This window comes from Sylvia atricapilla, chromosome 3 (genome assembly GCF_009819655.1).
Source record: "Sylvia atricapilla isolate bSylAtr1 chromosome 3, bSylAtr1.pri, whole genome shotgun sequence".
Classification (NCBI taxonomy): Eukaryota; Metazoa; Chordata; class Aves; order Passeriformes; family Sylviidae; genus Sylvia; species Sylvia atricapilla.
This window is the reverse complement of record NC_089142.1, coordinates 72,110,057-72,137,737: the sequence shown is the minus strand read 5'-3', so window position 1 is coordinate 72,137,737 and position 27,681 is coordinate 72,110,057. Positions and strand designations below refer to the sequence as shown.

The 27,681-nt window shown below is 37.5% G+C and overlaps 1 protein-coding gene across 2 annotated transcripts; it reads right to left on the bottom strand.

Moving 5' to 3' along the window:
- Window positions 1–669: 669 nt before the first annotated feature.
- Window positions 670–27,681, bottom strand: COG2 (component of oligomeric golgi complex 2). Of its 2 annotated transcripts, XM_066315747.1 has the most exons (18): window positions 27,567–27,681; window positions 26,898–27,059; window positions 26,111–26,176; window positions 25,144–25,224; window positions 24,421–24,524; window positions 23,113–23,221; window positions 21,231–21,410; window positions 20,135–20,259; window positions 18,724–18,850; window positions 14,221–14,360; window positions 11,037–11,098; window positions 9,673–9,824; window positions 8,652–8,852; window positions 7,832–7,904; window positions 6,579–6,721; window positions 5,918–6,057; window positions 2,653–2,833; window positions 670–1,107 (listed from the first exon to the last, which is right to left on the bottom strand). In XM_066315747.1, exons 1-18 carry the CDS (start codon window positions 27,633–27,635, stop codon window positions 1,006–1,008), a joined length of 2,217 nt encoding a protein of 738 aa, XP_066171844.1. In that variant the 5' UTR covers window positions 27,636–27,681; the 3' UTR covers window positions 670–1,005. The 2 variants fall into 2 exon arrangements, with proteins under 2 accessions (XP_066171844.1, XP_066171845.1); XM_066315748.1 differs by lacking the exon at window positions 27,567–27,681 and having other exon boundaries at window positions 25,144–25,282; window positions 26,898–26,950.

The following is a 27,681-nucleotide window of genomic DNA, read 5'->3' as shown; positions in this document are numbered from 1 at the left end:
TTGTATCACTACTCAAAATCACCCTAAGTTATGGGACAGTCTCCGAGCACCACCAACCCCAGTGTGCCCCCAGACTCATTTCTGGGGCCTCCCACCAAAGGACTGCACGTGATCCACAGGTTAACATCAGACAGCCTAGAACTCCCCAAGGGAGGTACCAGGGCATTCCCACCTGAACCTAAACATGCATGAACTCACTGAACTCTTTGTTTCATGGGCTTCCCCCACCCCTCTTAGATGAAGACTGTGACCATCACTTTGACCAAAACCTAAAATGGAAACAATCAAGTCTTGTTACTGGATCTATGTATGGTGATATCTTTCCTCTCTACTATGTACTCGTATGTTCTCTTTCTCTTTCTTTTCCCTATGTATTTTCCCAAGTGACATCTTTATACTTGCACATTGTTCTATTTCTATAGACAATAACCAAAACAGCTACATACCTTTCTTCCATTGCAACCAGACTGATCTAAAATAAACCTGAGATAGATACAGAGATACAGCTCTATATAAACATATAGATATGTAACCTCTGGTCACTCACCGTCCTTTCACTCTAATTAAGGGTTCTGTTAACAAGAACCTCAGTTACTTTGCCTCTGGAGCAGGTTGTAGCACAGTCATCAATCAATACATTTGATTCAAAAACATATGGGACATCAAAAGTTAGGCAGACAATTTATTGCATATTATTTTCAACACAGAACTTTGTTCTTGTACATTTCAAGCTGTACAACAAAAATAAGAAAAACATGTTCTTCTACTTTTATTCCATAGTAGAAAGTTTAGAACTTTGATTGCTTTCCATATAATGGATAACTGATAAATTCTTAGTCTTTTGGTGAAGCAAGTTTATCGAGGCAGAAGATACACTGATTTGCTGCTCGAGATACTTTAGGAAGCACTTCATTGCTATTTATTTGGTAAAACAAAGAAGAGTTAAATTGTCTCTCTTTCTTTTAGGGACATTGTTTATCTTCCATCACATGCTTTCAAAAATATCTAGGATGGTTCCGTTGTAGCCTGATCCTTGGCAGTTAGAACCAGCTCTGCAAGGGCTGAAAAGCTTTTAATGCTGCTTGTTTCCAGTCCCATCTTTCGTATCTAAAAAGATATAGAAAACTCATTAATTTTCTTTAAAACATTAAAAGCACACTAATTATTCTACTTAAAACATTTAGTGAGGCCTATGTTTTGTCCTGCATTGACATGTGGCAAAAAACACAACTGCATACACTGCAAACTATAAAAAACTTGAATCCAACTTTGCTCAGTTAAATCTCTCCAGTTACAGAAGTCTTGCAGGGAAATATTTCACCATCTTCTAGGCAACATGTAACCAAAGCCAGCTGGAAATTTCCCAGTGAAGCAATCAGAAAGAGAAACTTGGCAATAGTTGGTTTTAATGCATTGATTTTCAACTGATTCTTTTTTTTCCAACTCCAAATGAAGTTTCTGGGCAGTAGTTGAAAGATTAATGTGAATATACCCAAGAAGAGCCAACAGCGTAACAGTGAAAGTACTTCAATAGGCTGCAAGAGCCTATGGTTCTAGCCTTGAACTCCCTGGGAGACAAAAACAACTCTACAATTACAGAGGCTTCTGCAAGTAATTTCTTAGCCAGGAAATCTATTGCTCTGAAAATAAGAAGAATCTGGATCTAACTAAAACCATAATGAAGTGATTCTGAAAAGGTGTTTGCTGCTGGAAGTCTTTGTAATAGTCACATGTACCATAACATCTCCCAAGTGATTATAAATAATCTGTCCCAGTTCATCTTAAATTCACACTGCAGAGATGGAAAAGAAGAACAAAAGCTCAACCCCGGGCAAAATCAGACAAATAATAGTCTTTGTGAATAAGATTTCCACAGTTCCACCCAATTGTTATTAGTCTCATATATGAGAAAAGCATCTGCTCACACACAAGCAGACTTAATCTACCTTTTACAATGCATCAACAGCATCTGGATATAAACAAGATCAATGACAACTCCTTGGCAACTAATGACATGAACTCTTAGTTGGAAGTTTGTTTATATCTAAATATGATTTTTAGAAATAAAGGAGCACAAAATAGTATGCTAATACAGTCTAATGTAACTACTGCATACATTTTCTGGAATTTTTTTTTCTGTGTTTTGCTATTTAAAATTTCATATTTGGCACTGAAAAGCACTTAAGAGTTGTGCAGCACAACAAATCAGGCTGACATCCTCACAGCTCTTGGGAACAGACCCTGACCACGCAGGAAGTCAAGGCTGGAGACACCCCGACAGAAGGCAAACAAAAGGGCCATAAAGAAGTTTCTATTAGACCTAAGTCAGGTCCCTGCCCCCTCATCTGTAAACACAGTGTTTCCTCTTAATGCTACCAAGCACAGAGCACTACTTGAATTTTGAGTAGTAAGAAATTCAAGCTTTGCATTTGTATAAGAAAGGACAGGAAAATATGCATTGCTGAAGTGGTGTCTATAATCACCAAAGTCTGAAATTGTCTCCTTTATACAAATGTGAAAACACAAAGCAAAAACCCAAACCCACACCAACAAGGCTTTCAGGACCAAAATCTGAGCCAAGGTTCCCTTTCCTCTTCCATCTCCCTTCCAAAACCATTAATAATAACAAAAAACTAGCTACTCATAACTTACCTGTTCTCCAAAATACTCAACGTCTAAGGCTAGCTGCAGTCGGATTTTGTTATCATCACTCATGCCCCCATTTGTACCAACAGGGTTTGAAGTAGCAGTTTTTCTGGCTTGCTTCAACCTTTTTAGACTCTCTTCCATTTTCTTAACAGAACTGAGCACATCAGATACAGTTTCATAATACCTAAATTAAGGAAGGTTAATGAGAAAGAAAAGATCTCACTTTACAGAAGTGCCTGCTTCACACACAGAAGTACATCACTGGCCCTGCTGAACAATGCCAGAAGGAATGGCTTCCCTTGCAAAGAAGCTACTTATTAGCATTATCAATTAGTCAGTATTTCCATTAATAATTCCAGAAGTTACTCTGAAGATTACTATTCAGTCTTGAAGACCCCTTATCACAATACTTTTGGCTTCTTCAAGATGTTTGTACTCATTAGCGACCAAGGAATACAACTGCTCAATTTTAAACAGTCAAAATCAACCCCTCTTTACAATCAATAGAATATTGAGCAAAACTGCTTTTACAAACAGGACAGAAATAACAGCCTGACAGACCAACACCCACATATTTTTAGGCAAGTTATAAAAGTGTATATGAGAATGCACATGTGCACACCAGTAAGAAATGCCTATTTCTAAAATGAAGAAAGTGATTTGAACAGGAGTCTCAGGAAGCTGGCAGGAGAAGTCAGAAGAAGCCTAACCCTAACTTAGAAATGGTAGAGATAAAATAAGACACCACTGCCCATAGAGTGGGATCCACATTAAAGAAAGCATAGAATCAAAGTACACACATCAACTACTCAACTAAAGTTCAAAAAGCCTTATGGATTGAAATCCCATGCCTAAATGGGAAGAGCATACCATAAAAATTAACAGATGCCCAGGACAGTGAGTTAAGAAGAGAAAAAAGAGCAACAATAGGAAATTAAGAGATCCACGAGAGAAGTGACCAGATTGAGCCATGCTCCATAATTTGCTTAAATATCTAACTTTCAAAAAGACTTTCTATGAAAACTATTATTCTAACAATTAAAAAAGTTGAAAGAATCTTCCTGATGATAACTTTTAAACAAGGAGGGAACAGAAATCAGGTAAGCTTTTTTAAAGGGTAATTAGATAGGGATGGCTAAAGAAAAAGTGCTTGCTAGTGCCATGGAAACTTGTTTCATGATACCATTCTATGAAAAGCAAAAGTATTCCAGTAAAAATCAGTCGTGTCCTCTTTTTATATCTTGGTATTTCCTAGTCCCACTCACTTGTGATTAATTCCTACTTCTGTTCTACTCCCAAATCCTTCTGTCATTTAAGCAAATTTAGCCCCCAGTGATTTTTAACTACTTTATGCTCTTTTCTGTTTTCTTCATTTGGATGCAAGAATGTACTATTACAGCAAGAAAATATTTGCATCTGTATTCTCAATAAATTAACTACAATATTCCTCCATTTAAGAAATTCAGTTTCTCTGACTCATCTCTTGTCAGTGAGGATACTTTAAAATAAAACGATGAAAACAGTAGCAACAAACCATGAAAACCAAGAAAATTCTAAGGAATTAAGAAATGAACCTGCTAGTCTTACTGGTGTTTAACCACTGCCACCATGTTTGACTTAATTCAGTTTTGGAAAAGCAAAGAACTGCTTTTTGAGGGGCAAAAAAGTTCTGGTTGGGTCCAAGGAACTACATAACAGCTACATTACGTGGTGTCATCAGATTTACTGAAGCTTTAAAAGCAAGACTAAAACAGGCACAGAGATGTAGAGAGACAGCCAAGAATTCACCCTAAGATAATTTAGCTCGATAACCTTGAGTGGCTTCAGATTATAGGAATTTTTGCAGTTCTTCAGCAGTGTTACTTAACAAATGCTGTAGGTTACCAATAAGCTGATTTCTATGCACTAAAAACTGATTAAGAGACACCAAGTTTGAAAAAAGAGGTTTTGTGCAAAATTAAGATAACCAATGCAGTCAAGACCAACCCAAGCTTAGCCTTGCCCAAAATACTTAAGAAAAATTTTAAGAACAGTTGGTGAACATGTAGAATTGTCTTACAATTTTAAGTCTATTCTGAAAGGTACCAGAAGAGGAAGAATTGGCAGGCATAAGGAGGCACAGGGCAAAAAAGAACTTGTGTTCTGACTAAGGTTTAAAACCTCAGTATTGCTATGTGGTTAAATATCAGGGAAAAAAACCCATCTATGCTCAGCAGCAGCCAACAGACAATATAATATGGAAAGAATTATTAGGAAAAACCATGTAAGGACAGACAGGAAGCACATGTTATATTTTAACCTGCATGGATTTTACTGATATTATTGTCTATAGTCAGAAAGGTCAAAGAAAAACAACAAAGCATAACTAAAAAATGGGAAAAGGAAAAAACCCCATCAAAATAGGCTAAGGTCACTGTTTATTTTTAGGCAAGGTTAGAGATATAAAAAAATATAGCTACCACAAAGAGTAAATTGTCCACAACTCAAAAAGTAGGGAGTATTCTGTGAATTTTTCTGGCAGAACTTTCAACACAAGCGAGCATTGCTTTCTCATGTTACATGCTTTAACTGGCAGACCTCACAGAATGCAACATCTCTGCTCAGTAAGAATTTAAAATACAGCAGTAAGAATTTCAAATACAGCTAGACAAATGGAAAAAAATCCATTAAGGAACCTAATGCATATGACTACTGATGTTCAAAAGCTCTCAAGATGCTAACTAGGAAACAGAAGAGCTGCTAAAGAAAGTATTGCTTCATGCCTGCCTTATTAAAACTGTGAACAATTAGCTCTTCAGCAGTTTAAAGTGCCCAAGGTTTTTTTTTTTAGACCATTAGAAAGTTGGATAATCATTACATACATAAAAAAAGTCAAAGGACAGAACTCAAGTCCTTGAAAATTCAACCAGTGTTCATTGAAAGTAACATGAGGTTAAGGTCTCACATCAATTCTGGAACAAAATGCACATCTTTAGTTCACTGTTGCATTCCCAAAACTAACCAATTTTTCAAATGCCCTATCCACCATGTCATGGTTTGCACAGACATGAGCAGGAGCCAGGTCTTTGGATTCCCTGCCCAGCTTTTCATCTGCTGAATACACAGCATAAGAGTAAATCCAAGGCAATACATCCCCCCTAAACAGTGCTGTATTTTGATTTTCTTTACAGTTGTGTTAATTCATAATGTTTTGATTTTTTTCTGTGCCTGGTCAATTGTCATTGGAGTTTTTAACTACGGCAAACAATGTTCTGTATGGTTCTCTTACTTCTGTGTGCTTTCAGAGAGAGCACCTTCCAACCACTGATGAATCATGGGCTGCTTCAAGGTATCTCTGTAGTCATTCTGCAGTCGGTAGAAGGGCTTAAGAGCACTGTCAACATAAGGTGAAGCTTTAGTTGGCACCTCCTGGCAGATGACAGGGAAACAAGATGGAGAAGAAGGAACCAGTCATTTACTTATTGGAAGTATCAACACCCAATTCTAGCACATGTAAAGAAATGCTAAGCCTGGACCTAAGCAAAGAGATACATAAACCATTTAGGGCAAGTCAATGAAGAGATCATTATACACAGGAAAGACACCGTCACAAAATCAGTAGTGTTATACAGAGTGATATAATATAGAACAAGATTCAAAACGCCCAAAGCTTTTTCAGAGATGCATGTGCCAACCATTCCTATTACCAGGCTATGATCCTAAAAGTTCTTTCTGCTCATGCTGATTCCAGAGAAAGCTGAGCAGACTCAGTGCCCAAACCAGACTATTACACCTTTCTTAAAATACCTACAGCTTTGTACTATACTTCCCTAGGTTGAAGACATTGTCATGGGCTCTGACAAGCAGATAGGGACAGGCCTGAAGAACTCCTAACAATCTCAGCACACGGCCTTCTGAGATTTATTTTTTCATCTGCAAGCAGCACTAACCTTGTTGGTTCTCCTATATAATCTTGGAACTTCCAGTGCACTCTTCAGGTATGCAAAGGAGGACTCACTGAGATCCTGGATAATCCTGTTATTCAAGGTAGGCACACAGGCTGATAGAGAAGTTTTTGAATCTTCCAAGGCTCCTATTAAAGTAAAAATGCTGAAGTTTAAAGTGAGCTACCCTGCCCAATCACAACACAGATTATATGAATCCCCTCATCCTCCTAATTCCACTCACTATCCGGTGTCAAGTACAGGATATGCTTATGAAATAAATATACACCAGCCATTTATACAGCATTGCCAGTAACACCAACCATTCTTCAGCCAGAAACACGGATAGAGGCAGGGAAAGACAAATGGAGTAAAGTAACATTCTCCAGATTCAAAGTCTTTCCAGTATCACCAATGAAGCAAGGGCTTGAATCAAAAGGATCTGACCTTTCAAAGAAACCATATGAAATTCTCCCTAAATTCCCTATGGAATGACTGTAATATGTTCAACTCAAAGCTGTGATTGGCAACAGACCATCTAGGGGGATGCATTAGCAGGGGATGTGCACAAGCTCCTACATTTCTAATAGACTTGCACATCTACCAGTAGTTCTGTTTTAGAGATTTCAGTGGAATTCATGATGCAGAATTTCTGCCTGTGGTTGCAGACAGCGACTAGTTCACTCATTCAGCTACATGCCTAGCTTTAATTATTAAAGTAAAATCAAACTCCATATTTCACATAAAGAATGATCAGATTAAAAAACCAAACAAATGAACCAGAGACAAACCCAAAAACCAAATCAACCCAAAACAAAAACGCAGAAAGAAAAAAGGAGGCTAAAATACTGAATTGCTTCTACCCTCTGAAGTTGTTTAACAACCCTCTGCCTCCCATGACTCATCAGGCTTGAGAGAGAACAGTCATTTTTGAAAAACATTTTAATTTCAACTGGGTAATGGAAAGTCTCTCTTTTTATCTTCTTCCCCAATTCTTTCAAAAGTTCAATGAATCTTCTAGGATAAAGTCCTCACTTTCTGGAGAAAAATCCTAAAAGCACTTTAGACCGACTCAATTTTAATTGTTAAACATTTTCCAGACTCAACAGGTTTGCTCAAGATTGTTTCTATTTAACAATTTAAACAGAAGGGAAATTTCATTAAGTATTTTCATCCTAAACAATGAAACTGTAAAAGTTGATTTCGTTTGTCTGGCAGAGGGGATTTGGGAGAAAGGTGAAGGAGCCTCTCAGCTTTACCTGCAATGCAAGATATATTCTTGAAGCCAATCATTTCAAGCTTTGGTTTAATCATGTCTAAGATGTCAGGAATCTGAAAAAAAAATAACACCAACCCAAGAGAGATATAGTCATATAATAAACATTTAATTATTTTTCTACATCCTATAAGTTTGAAGTGCATCACAAGACACCCTCAATTTCTATGGCTTTACTGTATTTCTATACAATCAATACTAGAAGTTTACAACATGCAGAGGAATTTAGACTTACACACTAAATCCTCTACCTCATTACTGTACTCAGAGGAAATGGTTTAGAATTAATTAAATCCACCTGCAATTTACAACTTCACAAATAAATACACAGGAATAACCCCCACTGGGAGACAATTAACACCATACATCTCTCCTCAAGATTCTGGATCATTAATCAAGTATAATCATGATAATAAAATCTTTTCCAACCTTCAAGACTAAAACCAGCAAGCACTTAAAAGAGAAGATAACATTAAAGCTGAACGTTGCATCATACTCCAAGGTGCAACAGAGAATTTACCAGAAAAGTAAAAAAAAATGTAGAAAGAGATTATTTTAGGAGTTAAGTCCAGCAGCTACTGAGAATTGAAAAACTGAAGAGAATTTAAATACTTGAAGTGGTTTGCCCATAATCTCACATTCCAAAAAGCACAGAGTAGACCATGTATTTCAGGTATCAGACATCCCAAGTTTTAGCATTTAAGATTTTTTTTTAAATATGGTACATTATTTTAAACAATTTAATGCCCTTACAAGATGCCAAAAGCATCAATGAAGATTCTAAGTAAGTCAAAAGCACAAACCTGATCCTGCAATTTGTCCAGATCTGCAGCAACATATATCAGCTGAGTACTAGATATAGAAGACACTGGCAGACTTTCTGGAGAAGATCCATTCCCTTGGTCGTCACTGGGGTTGAGGCTTAAAGAAGATTCCTTTCTACCAACTGGAACAGGTTTTTTGCTTTCCTTTGTATTCTCACTGGAAATGGGCCTTACAGAAACCTGAAACATCAAATTGAAGTGTGAACTCTAGCAATAGTGAAAGCAGTTAAAGCTGGACAAACTGAAAGAGTACATAAAGGATTTCTAAGACCTCAGCATTAGAATGCCACACCTTCAAGGGATGTTACCATATACCATTAATAAATTATGTAAAAAGTATATTTAAAAAAAATTTGAGTGCAGTATAAAGTTGGATGATTTAGAACAAATTTGTCAAACTAAGGTTAGTAGAGGGCAGTCCAATCCTGCTGTCAAACAACTCTTTTTTTCCCACCTCCTCAAACTCTCTGCTGTCAGCAAGTGCTTCCCCTGACTACTGTTTTAACTCTGGTACTTACCAGTTCTTTCCATCAGCTAATTTAGCTGAGAGAGCTAAGTCACTGAGTCACAAAAGAAATTATAAATAGAGACCTTACTGCTGTCTTCAACTACTGAAGGGGCATGTACAGAATCATATCTTTCCTTGAGGTACAGTGATAGAGTAATAGGCAATGGATATGTACTGTAGCAAGAGAAATTCTGATCAAATAGAAGGAAAAGGCAAATAGGAAGAAAAACCAATCAGACATTGGACCAGAGTTCCCAGGAAAGAGTGCAATCACCACCTTGGGATATATTCAAAATTCAACTTAAGAGGCTTTGCACAACCAGTGCAGTGATACTTTTTATAAGCCAAACTCATTAACTGCTTGAAGGTTAAAAACCCTTCACTTCACAAAAAAACTCCTAAAAAAAGTCACATACTTTGCTTCAAAAAGTCTGTTTCTGAAGTAAAGTACATAGCCCATCTCCAACCCCTTACAGCAGGCTGCTCTCTCACCTCGCTGATGAACACAGAGTAGCGAGCCAAGACTTGCAGGCTGAGTTTCCACAGGCGGTGCGCTAAAAGCGGTAAAAACATCTGGTCCGACCAGCACTTCACAAGACTGGCCCACACCATGTGAGTGGCCAAGAGACAGAAGGAGCTCCCAGCTAGAAACGATCAGGAAACAAAGGTCAAGTTCCTAAGCATGTTTTTAAAAGATGCAACATCAGTGTAACTGCATTACCCAAGATTTAAAAAAGCCACGTCTTCCTAAAAGATACAATCATAAGATAGAAATGTATTAAGTTTTGCCTGAAACAAACTCTTAAAATACTATCTTCTCAATGCTTTAGATTTCAAATTCCACTAAGGTCTTGCTGTAGCTATGCAAGCAAAAGCAAGAAATGAGAATTTGCCTGCATAAAGGCAGAAACAGCTTGGTCAAATAATTCACTTCAGGAAATAACATTTCCAAAATAAGTTTTGGCAGTCTTTTGAAGAAGTTATATTAGATACACCTGCCAGCCATAACACTCCCTTAGCACTAAACTATTGCTCTTCTCCCAGTTATATGAGATAGTTGCTATAAATATTTATTTTAAACACTGTACAAATACTCATATTTAAACAAAATACTTTTAAAGCAGTTTACACAGTAACATTTTAGAAAATACAATCAGAAAGATAAAGCATGTGTCTGCAAGTTCCAGGCCTATGCCTTGAAGCGGTAAGATATATATATATTTGTCTCCATTCGGATTTTTTTCTCCTGGCTTGCTTCATAGGCCATGTGTGAATACACACATACAGACATTTAGCTGGCTCACAGCTACCTTTTTCATAAGTGTTTACTCTGATAACTGAAATTAGTTTTCTTCTGATTACAGTGTGCTCCTAATGCATGTATCAGGTTATACCCTTCCACTCTTGCTCTTCCTGTGCATACCTCCTCATCTCCTCATAAATCAATGTCCGTTTTTGGAGCAGAGACCAACACTATGAATGACAGCAAGCCTAAATGCTGCCAACAGACAGCGATTTTCAGCACTACACAGTGCTACAACAATTAAGAAAAATAGCCTTTTGGTTGTCACTTAGAGGATGTCAAATGCTAACAACTCCTTCTTGCGCTGAAGGGATAGTTCCATAGGTATGTTAATGACAGATCCTAAAGAGGGGTTTTTGGTAAGCAAAGTGATCACTGAACAGAATTCTCACATTGCCATCTCTGTAACAGTGTTTTATACTGTTTGATCAGAAATCAGGAAGCTCATGTGAACCACAGGATGCATGTTACTGAATACTCAAGAGACAGAGTGATCACTGCTACTTATACAACTGATTCCTTTACAATAAATATTTTTTCAGTAAGAATTTACCTGGTGCTTCCTCTAGTGTATCTGAAAGTGCTTCTTCTAAGGCTCCTGCTATTTCTCTGAATCTGAGAGAAAGAAAAAATTTGAATATCACAATTCAACAGTTGCTTAAATTGATGCCTAAACATTTTTCAATGTTTACTTTAGTATTATTTCAATGTGCTATCAATGGTCATACATAGATTTTAAACCTGGGGTTATTTTTGCCAACTTAACACCAGCATTCAAACATTTGAAAGAGAACCTTTGACATTTACAGGCACATACAAAGGTTATACTTTGGGATATTATGGAAGTCATGGTTGCAAACATCAAAATGATAGCTCAGCTTCCCTAGGAGGGAAGCCTTTTGTTTTGTTACTGTTTTTAAACTAAGAGCAAACAAATTGACACATAATTTCTTTAACCTTCAGATATGTCACCTGATACTAGAGGTCCAGCTCTCTACCTGTTTGCTAATGAGCAGTAGCCTAAGATTCCACAAACAATTCTGTACCTAATAAAAATCAATAGTTCCTCAAGGACGCCTGTTGTTTTTTTTAATTCCCCTTTTTAAAATACATTTTTTTAAAAAATTCATCATTCAAAGCAAAAAAAACTCCACCCAAACCAAAATGACACCTCCAAAATTTTTTAGGTGTAACAGCAAAAGTTCTTAAAACCTCTGATATTTTTCCATACTTGCATCATTTTAAGCTTCCCTGTAAGGTAGGAAATTCTGTTGTCACTGGTTTCCTCTTTTTTGCTTTTATGTGCAACTCTTTAAGTCTTTAGTAAGTTTACAGTAACTCTGTAAGTCTTTCTATCAAACTTACTAATTAAAAATCTGTAGGGTTTCTCTTAAAGTCTCTTAACCATCATTTCTAGACCAGGACAGGGGCTCACCTAACTCCTCTTGCTCAAACTCCTAATGGACTAAGATGAATATTGAGCAACTAAACGTTTGTGAAACAGCTTCAAAATCTCAGTTCTGCCCATGCGCTGCTTCCATTAACAGAGCAGTGTCTTAAAGTCTTATCGTGAAAAGGATTAGAGAACAGAATTTTAATGATGACATAATTTTTGCTGAGTATTTCTTACACAGGAAATAATTTCCCCAGTGAGGAGATCACTACAGTTCCACAATCAGCAGTACTGACATCACTGAAAGAATGAAACACAGGGAAGCGTTACTGGTGCTGTTTGTGTCAGCACTGCTACAGAGGAAATGCCTGAAAATCCATCTGTTCTTCCCTCAAATGATCATTTCTAAAGGCTTTAGTAGTGACTGATTTCTCTGGGGAATTTCTGTAATTGAAAAAAGAAAAACCCAAACAATCTTAATTATAAATGCCAAAGTGTGAGATAAGAGTTCAATAAAAATCTTGTATGACTTAAAGGCTATCAACACACATCAAGAGAAAGCTTCCTTGATATATATAATTAATATGTTGCATTATTTTCACAATTATGCACTAAAGAATTCACGGGCACTTGAGTTAGCAGATTATTCCAATATAAAGGAATAATATGGTTAAAGATGAATCAGCTGCTGTTATCCAAACATTTCTCAAAATAGTACACTATTTAGACTTACAGTAATCTTGGATTAAAGGAAAATGATTTTTTAAAACTGTTTTAATCAATCAGAGCTCAGAATAGCTAATGGGAAATATTTCTGAAGAGAAATAATATACTGAAGCTCCATTTCAATTTTATGAGCAAGATTCTCAAAGTTTGATCAATTTGTCTCCTACCAGAAAACCTGCACTTGAAACAAAAAGGGCAGACACAGAGAACTAATGATGATACATATCTGTTAAAAGGGTCATAATGGCTGCAGTTCCAGGGACACTTTTAGGCTGTGCATCACTATGTAGTGAATACTCCTGCCCTTTCCTTTGGGCCAGCATGAATATTTCACAGTTAAGTAATTTGGGGAAATCAGCTGGGGTTGAACATCAGTCTTCTTTTTGTCCTGAGCAACAGGTCCTTATCAGTTCACTACACAACTGTAGGAACAAATGTGCAAACAAAAAACCAAACCAGGGTAACAGATGCTGTGACTACTGCTCTACAAAACACCATGAACCACCAAAACACTAAGGCCTAGCTCCCAGCCCCACACTCTTATCACTTATATCAACTCTACCACTCCTATAATTCCTGGATGGCATTTTTCAGCACAAGTGTAGATCCCCCCTGGATTTAAGAAACTCTATAAATGTGACTGTGGTGGTGTTATTGCCAAATTACAGGATTGTGCAATCAAAAAGGCCACTAAAGTGATTCTGGTTAAAAATAAACATAAATTTCTGTTATCTTTTGGAAATTACACTTTCTTTTTTTTTTTTTTTGCCCAAAGAGGCTCTCAGAAGGCTTTGGACCAAGAGAGATCACAAATGGCACACTTTGGTCATAGCAGACTTCATCAATGGTTCCTTGCCTGAAGGGTTGCTCTCCAGCCCTACAATCAGACCTGTAGACTAGACTTTCTAAAAACACAGTTCTACTTTCTATTTTGTTCATTACAATTCTAACATTACTAGAATTAGAACAGGGCTTTCTTGGGTCCCTCTGTTCTTTTCTAGCTGCAAGGTCTGTAAAAGGAAATATTACAGATACATCAGACCTGCTAGTAAAACAACCTAAAAGTTATTACCTAGCTCCTCAGGAACAGGAAATAGGAGGACAATCTTTGGGAAACCAATACTACAAGACCCAGCACTTTAAAGAGTACATGCTGTGAGACAAATAGAATGTCAAAAACAGGAAAACAGTTATTTTTGCTCTTCAGTCCTTTAGTTCTACATGTCTAAGAAAAAAGATTTCTTCCCTCACATTAAGTATTCCTCCGGCTTTGCTCAAGTAGCATCTTTCAACATATAGCTTAGTTTCAGGGACACTGGAGAAAAAGGATTTGAAATAAGAGCTCAAGACTTATTTAGACCTGTTCCTGAAAGCCTTACGAGTAGCTTATCAAATCTGATGTAAGAATACAGTACATATTGAAGAGAAGTTATGTAGTTTTTTGCTAAATTGTTGAAAGATACAAAAAAGTTACTTGGCTTAGTAAGTAAATTCTTTGATTTCCACTATGATTTGTTGACAAGTGAGACTTTGAACAATGAGATGTGACCTTAAGCCAGATCATCTTGCTGTGACTAACCTCTACTTTTGACAGAGTGAACAAAAAATGCATGCCAACCTTATTTGAAAGTACACAGGCAAATTCCATTTGTTGTTAAAGCTGTGATAAGAGGGATGAGCTCTTAACCGTTTCACGCTGGCCTGGGAGCCACACTGTCGTTCAAATTTCCGGACAAAATCCATACTGGTGGTGTACTTCTGCAGGGAGAGAAGGAGCATTCTGATCACACAAAGGCTGCCAGCAATATAGGAAAGCCACCATCCATTCAGCAGAACACTTGTATTGTGCTACAACTAAGCTCAAGGGTCAGGATGGACTGACACTGCCATCCATCACCTAACCATATGAGGCTAAGAGTCTGGACTGCAATGAAACCAAAACCAAGCTTAATAAAAAGTGTTACTTGGTATCTTGGGTTTTGTAACAAAAAAAAAAAAAAAAAAAAAAAGTTTATTCTTTTCTATCTGTTGAAACCTAGTTGGGGAGGGTTTTTTTTTCTTTATCTGTTGCAATTCCAGAAGGGAGGGGATAACTGCCTTCTCTTATAACAAGCCAGCTGTTAAAACCGGGTGGGGCATTGTTTCTTATCTCTGCTCAGTCTTCCACTACCCCCATGCGGATATCTTCTGTTAATGGGCCATTAAAACTCACCAATGACATGATTCATTACATCATCCCATTGTGAGATGCTCTACCCAGAGAAGTGGACCCAAACCATTCCCACCTGGATAAAAAGGAGCCACAAGTGTCACCAGACATCATTGTTTGCATGGTACTCCCAAAAGAAGACTGGACCCATCTCTGGACCCTTTTTCTCTACGGGACCATCACTGCATCCAACAAGACCACATCTGCCACTCCCAGGGGGGTTTACTCTTGGACTATTTCCAACACCCTGACCAACAGGGTGTCAGGTTGTATTTCTGACTCTGTCAGTGGTCTTTTGTATTATTGCATTTATTTAATTTATTTTTTCCTCTTCCTATTAAATTGTATTTTTGACTTGGAGTGTCTCACTGGTTTTGCTTTCAAACCACTACACTCTGTGGTAAAAAAAGCTAGCCCAGGACACTCCTAAAAAACATAAAACTGTCCAAGTACTCTGACTAAGCAGAACTGATCAGAGGTTGGTGAGTATTTCTGAACCAAATCACTGGAGTGGTGCTGCACAGTACCAACAGAGACAAGTGCAGCAGATAAAAGTATAAACAAAGAGAATTAATCAGGAATGAAACTCAGAAGTACACACAGACAACCACACATGAGAATGGAAATAAAATATTTTTGTCTGTTACACAGGACCTGTATTGCAAGAATTTCTGGATCTGTTTCCCTGAAAATGTTTCGCAAATTTCAAATACACGCAGAAGAACTTCAAACAATTTCAGATAAACTGACTTCATGCAGTGTATTCTTCTAGTAAGATGTTTATGAATAGTATTAAGTTGGTTGCAAGGAAAAAAAATTACATTAATCCCCAAGCACATTGTGGATTTGGTCTCAACAGTATGAGAACACTGAAAATAATGAAATGATAAATTAAATCATGCACAAAGCAGGCCAAACACTCAGTGAAAACCAGAAGTAAAACGGTAACAAAATGTTGTTTCATACAAAAATAGACCTCTCTAACAGACCAAGAAAGTTATGTAAATGAATTTGAAATCAAAACACAACTGCAGCTAAAATTACTTCTATGGAATGAAAACTAGTTTGGTTTCTATGCAAGTTTCTTCTATTAAAAAAATAGGAAACACCCATAAAACCCATCATATAGTTTCATAAATCCCCTACTGAATGAATTAAATAAGCCTGACTGAATCTCTCGGTGCTTCTGATTTCACTGCTGCATTAGGGTTCAATCCACAATCCAGAGCACTATGGGAATGATGTGATGTTGCCCCTTGTGAGGCAGGAAAATGTCCCCAGGAGAAGCCTCTGCATTGTTGCTTAGAAAGTTTGCTCTCAAAAACTCTCCTATGAACAAAGGACATGACCTGCCACTGGGATGTTTTTGTATTTTGTATCTCAGTAAATTCGAAACTGTCTGTTAAAGGTGTAATTACGGAAAATCTTTCTTCTGACATGGCAGTTTCAGTGTCAAGACACTATTCTGAAAAATGCACACGAAAGCTTTTAAGTAACTTCTTTTCTCCTAACCTGGTTGTATTTGTAGCCTATAAAAGGTATGGGAGGAGTTAGACCCATACTGAATGACAGATTAGTTCTTTTTCAGGCCTCCTTTCTTAGATAATAAACCCAGCACTGTACAAAGGCAAATAAGCTGTTAATGCTCTGCTACCCTAAGTGTAAGTCCGAGATATAAATCAAACACTCTTTACAGAGCTTTCAAAATAGAAGGCATCTCAAGAGGCACTTATCTCAGTATTTAGAACATTATATTCAGGAGAGGAAACTAACTTCAAGATTGGTTCCTATTTCAGCTTCTAGGGTTGGATTATTGACTGCACAGTTATTTAAGAGAAGTAAAATCAGGAACCAAAATGGAGCCATTTTCAAACAGAGAAACATAAACTTAATCTTGACTGTTTAGGGATTAAAGAAGTATTCTGTTCAAATCTATACATCTAACTCAAGTAAGGGCACATCAACCTGAAACAATTTTTGAAAAACCACCTTGCACAAACAAACACTTATTTTAACATACTTAATATTGCCAGTCAGACTCTTAAAACATTTTAAAACAAATGTTTCATTCCCTCTCTCTCCTCTACACCTAAAAACCTCTTAGCAGACAATACTGCATATTCAAACTTTTCAGCATTAAACCTATATAAAAATACATATGCAAATAAACATGGAGAAAAAGACTTTTCTGCATTTCTATCAACCTAGAAAATGGAGATGAAAGATTATTGCCTAAAATCTGTGTAGCACTACTTGACTCATCACCAGTGCAAAAACAATTTTAAAGGGCTTTTCTCTCCCTCTTAATTCAGAACTATTAGTCTTTATATAGGTGTAATAACATTTTTACACTTGGCATTTCAACTTTGTATTGATTTTAAAGTAAAATATTTTAATGAGTTTAATGACAATGAGTCATTTAAGTAGTCAAATGAAGTCTGGAAAGTACTTTGGACTTACTACATGATTTACCTGGAAGTCATGGGTGGGAGTTGGGTTTTTATGGTTTTGGTTTTTTTTGCATTCTTGGATGTTTTTTAAATAAACACAATACCTTCCTTGGCCAGTATCGGTGTAACATAAGACAGGCCTTTTAAGCAAACCCAGCATATTTGGAGACAAAATACACTCCTGTACATCATGCAGCACAGTACAGCAAAAGCCCAACAAGGCTCACAACCTGCATTAGGTAGGGCATAAGGTGAAAGCTTGAAGAGTGGCTAAAACTTAATGGTAAACTAAGAATTCTCATAAGCGAGGAAGAACACGTTACGGTGTCACTTGCATGGCACTACCACATCTTTCTTCAACATCCATGTAATTTGCTTTTTATTCAGAGACAGCACTGCAAACACACTCAGTCATGCCTACCTGCCTTCACTTATTCAGCCTATCTGTACAAAAGAGATCTTAAATTCCAAGAAAAAGTATCTAAGTGTTTAGTAAAAGCAATTTTGCAGGAACACATGAAGAATAACATGCCTTATAAACCTCCACCGGCAAGCCAGCATTTCCTTAAGTCATCTGTCCTGATACACCAACAATGCCTTCCTTCAGACAATTTATCACTGCTTCCCATCTCTATCTTAAAAATAAAACGTTTCACACTAATCATGAGTCAAATTGCCAGGGGAAAAAAAAAAATCCAAATTTTTCAGTAATCACGGTTAAACACGAGGAAAAGCAGAAGGTTCGTATCTTCTACTTGTGACATACTGTAAAGCACTGCCAGAGCCAATCTTCACAGACCAAGAAATCTATTTCACCATTAGTAAAAGATGATGTTTTAGAGACAGAGCAGCACTACCAATGAAGAAAATACAAGACTGACCAGTACATATATTCATTATTTAATGTAAGCTTGTGATACCAGAGAAATACTACCTCTGTTTCCTAAACCTGATGGCGCTGCCAAGTATTTTCAGGTTTTAGTTGGCTCGTGTTTATAATCACAACATAACCTTCAGTACTGCAAGAGAGCAAAAGCTGAAACAAGCAAGTGAAACAAACAATTTTTTTAAATCTTCCCATAGTAAAAACCAAGTTGTAACCCAGACATTTAATTAACATGACAGCTCTTGCTGGACAGAAGTTCTAAACTTGAGTGAACACTGGAGTCATCCACTGCCACCTTTAATTAGGTTGCAATTTTATGCCCAAAATGAACACTTAATCATCTGACTAAATGGTGTCCAATAACTTCTGTAGGAGCTTTCCTAACAAACTCGAGGGGAGAACTAATTCCTATGAAAATTGAACCAAGTGATTTGAGATAACCTCCTCTTCCAAGCCACGCAACAACATGAATTTAGACAAAAGCAGCAGCAGTGGGAGGGAAATTTGAGAATAGTATTATTTCAATTTTTGTGTGCGTCACAGAAATTAGAAATGGAAAAAATGAAAATCAATTACCTCATGAAACACATCTGGGTTTCCAGGGTTAAAAAGTGATGGTAATTTCTCTTCCAAACCGCGTACTATTTCTGGCCACACCGAATTCACTAAGAAATCATATCCAGGAACAATATCTGCTTTTTCACTGAAAAAAATTGCAATTATTCCATGGTCATGTTTTACCACTAGACTTCTATTTGGAGGCAGGAATCACTAAAAAATTGATGCAGTGCACTAGACAAAACACAATGAAATCTTCTACATATTTATGCTGATCCTCTCAAATGGTTCTTCCTTTGAATATTTCTTATGTAATTCTACAGTATCATCAAATCCAAGGTGTTTTGTAATGCTCAAAATGTTTTAAAATTTTATCAGTTATATATTTTGCAAGTGTGTACTGGAAAACGAGTACATTTCAGCTGAGAAATTCTATTATTATTGGTATAATTCAAGTTTTAATAGCTCAAATCTTATAAGACCTACCAATAATGTGATTAATGCAATGAAAAGAAGAACCTTTTCCTAATTGTTCCAAACTGTATTTATACATATTGTGTTTGATCAAAAGATTAAAAGATACCTTGATTATGAAAACTTAAAAATTGAGAGCAGAAGAGATAAAAGCATTCAATTCCAATTTAGTACACCACACTACAAAGTAGAAACATTCCATTATTAAGAAGAACGATTAAAACTTGCTGAGGCATTAAAAGAATTAAAATGTTAGTAAAACTTAAGAGTCACAAAAAGCTGAGCAATGGATGACTAATTAGAAAAGTAATTCTGCAGTCCCTAGGGGCTACATCCATAGTTCTGCAAATTACAGCAGTCTACTGTATTAACCATCCTGCAAACAGATGAATAAATGGATACAAATCAGTAGACCTGAATTATTTAAGCTTGAAAACAGGCAATTTAATTGCATAAAGAATTAAGCACTTTTTGAGAACACAGTGGAAGCACAAATCAATTAAACCTGCAGTTTCAGTATATGCAATAAATCAGTCAAACCTCTGAGGATCATCCCCACTTGTCTGATGTGCACTAAAAACTCAATAACTTCTGAACTTATATTTTACTGGCTTTATTATGCTCTTCTCCTTGGATGAGGTGTACAATCATATTTAATGGGTTCAAAAAACCAAGTTATCTGACACATTGTATTATGCACAGGACTCACTTCTACTACTGAAATATAGGATTGTCTTTGTTTCCTCTGAAGGTCTGGGCTGCAGCACCAGGAAGGTTTGCTCACTGTTTTGTTTTGAAAAACACAGGCATGAGACAGAAATCACACTTGACTATGAATCTTCAGGAAAAGCCAGATAAGTCATTAGTGCATGAAAGCTGATAATGCAAAGACTTTCAAAGCCTATGATACTTGTTGTAACTTCAGTGCAGCTGAGAGAAAGCCCAAGATATTTACCTGGAAATTGCTCCCCCTGTTACTTCCCGCAGGAGACGACAATGATGAGGAACAAACTCCAGCAGCCTATTGTACATAGCCTGAAGGCCATTAGGGTGGGATTGCACATACTGCTCCACCATCACCTGCCAGGAACAGCTCAATGTTAAATGCCAGAAAAGTGAATATAAAATATGCTGTAATGTAAGAGTCATGAAATGCTTAACACTGTAATCTCAAACACTGGGATAGTCAGTATATTGCTTACTTTTTATTATATTTTCCAAGTATAACTTGCCAGCTTGAATTATTACTTCCTCTAAAGCAGCACTCTTAACTGCCAAGACTAGCCCCAAAAATGGGAAGCAGCTCCTTTCTTTTAAATGTGAGCTACTGTATCTGGCTCCCAACCCACTGCCACATCACTGTCACCTGAAGCAGTCTGTCAAGCTAAACAAGCAACTGGTAAAAGCTAACCAAACTCAGAATAAAGTAAAAACTCCTTCTAAATGTTGAGGTTGTTGGTCCAATCCCAAATACAGGCAAGCCAAAGCAAAGAATCTTCTGTGACATTGCTAAGCCTTTAATGCAGCTAGCAAATCAGTTTGTCTGGACAGTACCTCATACTCAGTGAAAAGGGATAAAGAGAAGGAAGACAGTGGGAAAAGAACAATAGCTTGTTTCTGGTATTCTTCCAGATGTCTGAACACATTTGCCTATTGCTACATAAACAAGTGGAATGTTGCAGAAGTGGTGGAAGAACAGACCCTGAGAGAACCAAGAGGAAAATTACATGTCCCACACTGTAGCAGCCTTACAGCACTTAGCAGACACTCAATGGAAACCCATCCTAAATGGGAGAGGCTTGGTTTTTTCGTTTTTCAGCCCAAGAAAAACAGAGGTAAGAAAAAGAATCCCAACTGGATATAACATGAAATTGGTGACAAGCAGGTAAGAGGATTCCTCTGTCCTTTTTTTCTTAAATAGCAACAACAACCAAATTGACATTTTGTTAGGGCTCAGTTCTCCTGTTCTCTCCACAAAGGTATTTTGAAGAGGTTCACAGGAAAAATAAGCATGTTTGGAAAACAACCGGAATTTTTTTACGTTATCTTACCTCATCTACATAAGGTTTTACAAGCACCTGACCAACTAATGCCTCTGCATCTCGCGTTTTGTCAATTGTTGCGTAAGTGCGTAGACAGTGGCGTATTATGTCAACATTTGAAGTCTGAAGGCCTTCCAAGAGCAGCCCTTCCAGAGACTGCTGCAACATGGCTGTTATTCCAGCTATACGCTACAAAGAAAAAGAAATTAGTCACAAAAAGCCTTGTCATCACTGTTGAAGTAAATTCATCCAGAAGTACCTAATTCAGCTTCCTATCCTCACTTGAAAAGTACTACAGTTTTGAAAACTGCCGATGTTGAACAAAAATTAACATAAACTAAATGGGTTACTGATACTATATAAGACAGGATTTATTATAAAAAAGCTAAAGACAATTATTTTCTTCTATATGTTGTAAGTTACATGGTAACTTATATCAGGTCTGCTTTATCCTGAGGAAATAATTGTTCCTTGTCCAACTGAACCAGTATGTGACAATAAACAAAATATTTACAATAAGTGACTGGGGTAACAATTGTAGCATTTATCCCTCACTGTGAGAGACTAAACAGACAGTGTGTACCCAGCACTACTTGTGAAATTACCAGAAACCAACGACACTGAGTGACACTAGAAAAACCAAAGCAATTAGATTCCTTCTGGCTTCTGTCAAACAGCTTCTTCAGTCTACACAAATTTTCCTTTTAGCAAACCATTTTTCCTGATTTCCCATGATATTTTTCTACTAGATCCGACTCACTGCTACACTACCTCCAGACATACTCCTGGCCCAAGATGGTCCCCACAACTTTGTATTTGAAGGAAATGCAGCAATACATATTAAGGTAGCCAGAATTGTACTATGTATATAGCCAGACAAGTATCTTCTCTCCTTTTTTACATGCTGATGTTGTGTCCATCCATCTAAAATGATTCACACACTTTGTACTGAATGTGCAAAGTCAGGAACCCAAGTGCTGAATAGTCATGAAAGCTACATTCTGACGAGCTTTAGCAACAACAGGTACAGGACAGAAGTAATGGTGGCAAACACCATTAAGAAAGCTATGTGACAAGTGTTCTCCCACCACATACACTACTCTGCTGCTCACGCTCACTTGCTGTTATTATCCAAATTGGATAACTCAGTGACCAGAGGAGTCCTGTAAACTGTCCATGTAACAACATGATTGCATGGATGCCTGGAGCTGAAGCAAGTTTATATTGCCAACAGGAAGAGAAACAAAGTGAAAAACTGGAACTCTGAACTACCCCACTAGCTTGAAAGCCATTAAGAATGACACCATCATGTTAATCAGCTTAAAGCATTACCCCATCTCTATATTCACAGCTTTCTTTGAGCACAAGTTTTCATTTATTCCCTCTCCCCACTGAATGAAGAGAAGAAAAAAAAAATCACCAAAATATCAATTAATCTTTTACAGTAGGTAAAACAGTGTGCACTGGGAGATTAGTAATGGCCAGCATAATTTCATGAGAAGACAAACTTGAATATATTCAAGCCAGCCACTGTGTAGGCACATTCCATTTATATTCTGGTCTGTACACTGCAGGTAACAAAGCCAATGTAAATCTCTAGGACAAGGCCTCAGTATCAGTAAGGAGACAAACTGCAAGACGCATTAGGCTGACAAAAACATCTGTTGCATTTCCTACTCTTATTCTCAGTAATCTATCCTAAAGAAGTAAGCAAACAGGTCATAAACCCTCAGAAAAAGCAATAGTTCTAGTCAATTGATAAAAATGATCCCATGAAACCTATTTTTCTCCATAAATTAATTCAATAAAACTCTGTGTAAACAACCATTTGTCTTCCAATTATACTGGCTCTGCTTGACCGTGCAAGCGTTAAGTGTCATGCAATACTTACTGGTCTCACTTTGTCTAAAAGGGGCATTCCTTTGCTTTGTACTGCATGAAATTGTAGTTGATTAAATTCTGTGGCAATTCTCTCTAAAACTTGTCCAGTTAGAAGTGGACTAGAAGAGAGATGATACAAAATGAGAATGCATAGTTAGATCTTTACAAAACAACTCACTCTCATCTGTAACAGATAGATAGAGCTCTCCCTCAATTTTTTGTAGTTTAAATATTTTGAATTCTGATAGGTACTACCATAATTATTACAATCAAGCAATAATGATCTGGAGCACACTACATGCTTAATGCTGTTTTGAAGCTCTAACATGAAGTGGGTGAAGCAGAAGCTGAGAGGAACATAAGCTCCTGCCTCAGCAGCATGAAGCACTTTTTTCTAGATGGCAGTTTTATTATCACATGAAAAGTCAGTCTTAAGAGAGCTCAGAAACTGCACCAGGTGACCTTCACCACCCAGATTTGTTTCTTTCTTACTCTGTCATATAGTAAAAAATAATGACAGTTATCTCTAGAGAAACAGTCCTGCCCTTCTCAAGTCCACACAATTCAAATAATGAGCCAATTTTTCAGTTGTTCAAGTATGATCGTAATTGCAAACTTAATTCTGCAAAGTGCCTCACCTGACTGAAAACATCTGCTTTTGTCCTTCAAGGTATCAACCTACTTTCTGGTACACCAATCCCCCATGACCATGTGACCCAGCACACTGAGCTGAAGAGACAATCTCACACTGTGTCTTCCCTCCAGCTTAAACTGTACTTGCATCTCAGTCAAGCCTTCCAAGTGCATGACTAGGTACATCAGTTCCAGAACTGGCGGAAAGACATCTTGCAATCCTCAGCAAAGGCACAGGAAGAGGATTATCACAAACCTTCCTTGTACTAGGTTTGCCTTGCCTGCCTTCAGCTATTCTTGCAGCAGTCCTTTCACTTACACGTAAGCAGGGAAAACAAGAACTTAGAAATGACATTGGAATAAACTGTAGAGGGTATTTCAGACATGGCAGGATTAGTGACTTCCAATAAAATGAAGTAAAATAAAATAATTGCACACTAACTTCAAACAGCTTGCTTACTGAAAGCACCCCAAGTAATCTGGAACTTTGGAGTCTGAGTGACACGTTCTGTGAATGACTGGCTTATAGAAGACTAAAATCAAGAAAATACTAAAATTTTACTAATTTATTCCATCAGAGTTACATTTCCAAAGATATATCCTACTGCCTGTAAATTCACCTTCAACAACACCATGAAATTAGTCCCGTTAATTGGAAACAAAACTGAACATTACAAATTTTTACCTGTTTCCTTCTAATGAGGACAATTCTTTAGTGCCTTGGGAGTGTAGAATCTTCTCAATTTTCTCAACAGACTGAATAACATGAATAAGTCTCAGGACACACACCTGTAATTAAAGGAAGATTTATCGTGTCTAACCCCAATCCCAACTGACATCACCTAAAGAAAATATTTTAGATGGTTTCTTAGTTCTTCGTAGTTTTTTCTGGTTAAGCTTCCTCCCTTTATCTTAACACTTGAGTCATGTCTCAGTTGAAGTATTGCTCACATAAGTCCATAAAACATCACAAATATATGTTTGGTACAGATGTAGGACAGTTGTTCCTATTCCTGATGTTTTTCAAAGTTAAGCACAAAGACACATGTTATTGTGTCTCTTGCCCACAAAAAAAACACCAGCTGTACTTCAATTCCAGTCATAATAAGTAAGTTGATATGCTACTGAAGTCAAAAACAAGAGCAACTACAACTAAAAAAAAAAAAAATCCAACTAAATCAAACATATGTTTTGGGCAACTACAGTAAAACAGATTTATGATCAACTAGGCACTGTAAAATATGAAGTCTGTCAACCAAAATGTCAATATATTTTACAAGTACAAAATCCTGCACAGTGTGCATCTAGACAGCCCAGAACTCTCTAAATTTCATTCTCTCTGGGTTAGTAGCAAAACCAAAGTCATCCTAAGGATGATCTTTTAAAGGTAATAATTAATCTGTTGTACCTTTTTTCTTCTAATGTCTTCTTGTTTAGTCATCCGGTCATCTACTGCTTGAATTCCTTCACTGACACATGACTTAAGACTCTGTGAGAGAAAAAGTCAGTTTGTAAAGCTTGCTTCCCATTTAAGGGTTGAGAAAAACCTAAAAAAAAAAAACCAATCTAAATTTAAGACACAGATTAATACGATTATGGGACTAATAAAAGCTACAGTGCATCAAGTGAAAAAGCCATGAATATAACCAAATAACTAAAAGCAAAACCTGCTCCTTAGGTGTTGCCACTGCAAATAAAATTATTTCCACCAGAACTGTTTTTTTAATACCTTAGAGAGAACAAATGACCTTTGTCTAAAAACAGGCAACCAACCCAGTATGTTTTCATGTCTTGCAACTGAAGTTAAAAACCAGTTTTAAATAGTATTTTTCCTTTAATAAGGATTTCTCTAAGCTAGCTCACCTTGCTTTCTGTCAGACATGAAGGGTGTTATATTTTGAAGGCACACTTATGCAGCAAGCATCCCTTTGAACTGGCTGCCAAGATAACCAAAAACTGCCCCTTCCTATAAATACGAAGTCAGTGTGAAAGAGACAGAATAAGATCCACCTTTAAGAGGGTGCTGTTTTATGGCTAAACCACACACCAAGCAAAGTAAGTCCATAAAGGGACTGTGCTGCATCTGAATTTTTTCCCATCTTTAAGTTACTCAAATATTAAAACAATCTCAAGAGTCTATTCACTTCTCAAATTTAGGAAACTGTTTATCTCTTGATTGAAATGTACTCTAGGAAGCATAAATTTACTGCAATACAAGTGCTTGAAAACACAGTGTTTCTCTTACTAGCAATCCAGGTCATTGATTTTCAAAGAGAAGTTTATTGTAACAAATATTGAGTAGAAGACGTTCTGTAGATCATATGAGAGTGAGCTGAAGTTTACCAAGCTGTTGACAATGATTGTTTTGAACATACCATAACTTCTTCCCTTAACTGTCCCAAGGGTACTGAAAGCTGATTGAGAGCCTTGTCCATGCCAACCTAAAGAAATTACCACAAACACATTTATTACTTTTTTGATAAGATCATATGCGAATTACTGACAAAGCCTATGCTTTTACAGACACTAAAAGAGAACTGAGAAAACATAACTTCTTTTACAATTCCCAGTTTTAAATTAAATGCAAAAATATGTTATCTCAAGTACAGGCATAAAGATATGAGACTGCTTTCACACAAAGCCAAAAGATAAATAAAATTTCCACCTATGGAAATTCTTCTTCTCAGAAGTATGTTAAGTCTCAAGTCTCTGCATAGTTGGAACAATTACAATTTTCAGACACAAAATTGAGGGTTTTTTGAAGATATTTTGACTACACAAAAAGTTAAAAGATTCCTAAAAGAATCCTTCAGAACAGCTTTACTTTTATCATTGTTACTCCATTTTAATAATTTATTTCCTTCAATTTTAAAAGTGCTGACAGTTTGAAACAAAGTTTGCCCTGAGTCTAACTCCCTAACGAATCAGCTTTTCAAGACAAAATGCATATATATAAAACATCTACCACAGGCCAACAGCAATTCTGTACAGCAGCTAAGTTCTACAGCAATGGTGTATCAGCGCAAGGATTAGAGACCTCAGTCTAAAATGTCAGAAATCATAAAATGCCAAAATAAAAGCCATATACATTTCATATGAAAAATAAAAATCCTGCAGAACCACATTAAGCCTGAACTACACAGAACAACCAGCAACACTTACTAGATTCGTTGAGAGATTAACAAAATCTGCATAGTCCTTATTTATGAGCTCTACCATAGCAGTTTTAAGGAGTTTGTAATAGAGCTCCAGATCCTCTCTGAGCTCTTCCAACTGCACACGCTTCCTGCAGTCCGACACAAAATGATCAACATCAAAATCCGCCTGAAAGTGAAACAGGAAAGAGAGGAGGACATAAGCAAACAGTTCACACAAGAACACACCCAAAATAAAGTACTCAATACGCCTGTGAGTTGACCAAACTAAAGCTCTAGGGGGCAAAAGACCTCTTAACTTTCGGTTTTCAGGATGAAAACCACCGACTGTCGTGGGGCTGAATACCCAAAGACCAGCTCTCCAAAATACAGGAGACTTAAAAAACCCCAAACAAACCACGAAACAACAGCCAAGAGTGGAAATTCAGTACTGAGAACCGCACCAAGCTCTGCAGGCAGTGAGGCCTCCCGCCCCCGTCCCCCTCGGAGGCCGGCCCTCCCCGGGTCCCCTGGCAGTGACACCCTGGGCGGCCCCCGCCCGGGCAGGGCCGCGGCGGAGCCCTAAGATCCCGACCAAGGCTCCGGGCCGCTCTCTCCCGCAGGGAGCCCGCCACCCGCATCCTCAGGAAGCTCCTCGCCCCTCCTCGCCCCTCCAGCCCCGGCGGCCCCGGCGCACCTTCATGAACTCGTCCTTGTCGAAGCAGAGGTTCTCGGGGCCCCGCGGCAGGTTCATCCCGGCCTCCATGCCGGCCCGGCGCGCGCACCGCCCCCTCCGCCAGCGCGGCACCGCC

Coding starts and splice junctions, on each gene's coding strand:
- COG2 (XM_066315747.1), bottom strand. CDS start 27,635: ATGGAGGCCGGGATGAACCTGCCGCGGGGCCCCGAGAACCTCTGCTTC. Junction 25,225..26,110: donor AGTTAAGGGAAGAAGTTATG/GTATGTTCAAAA, acceptor TTTCTCTCACAG/AGTCTTAAGTCATGTGTCAG. Junction 14,361..18,723: donor ACCCAGATGTGTTTCATGAG/GTAATTGATTTT, acceptor CTCTCCCTGCAG/AAGTACACCACCAGTATGGA.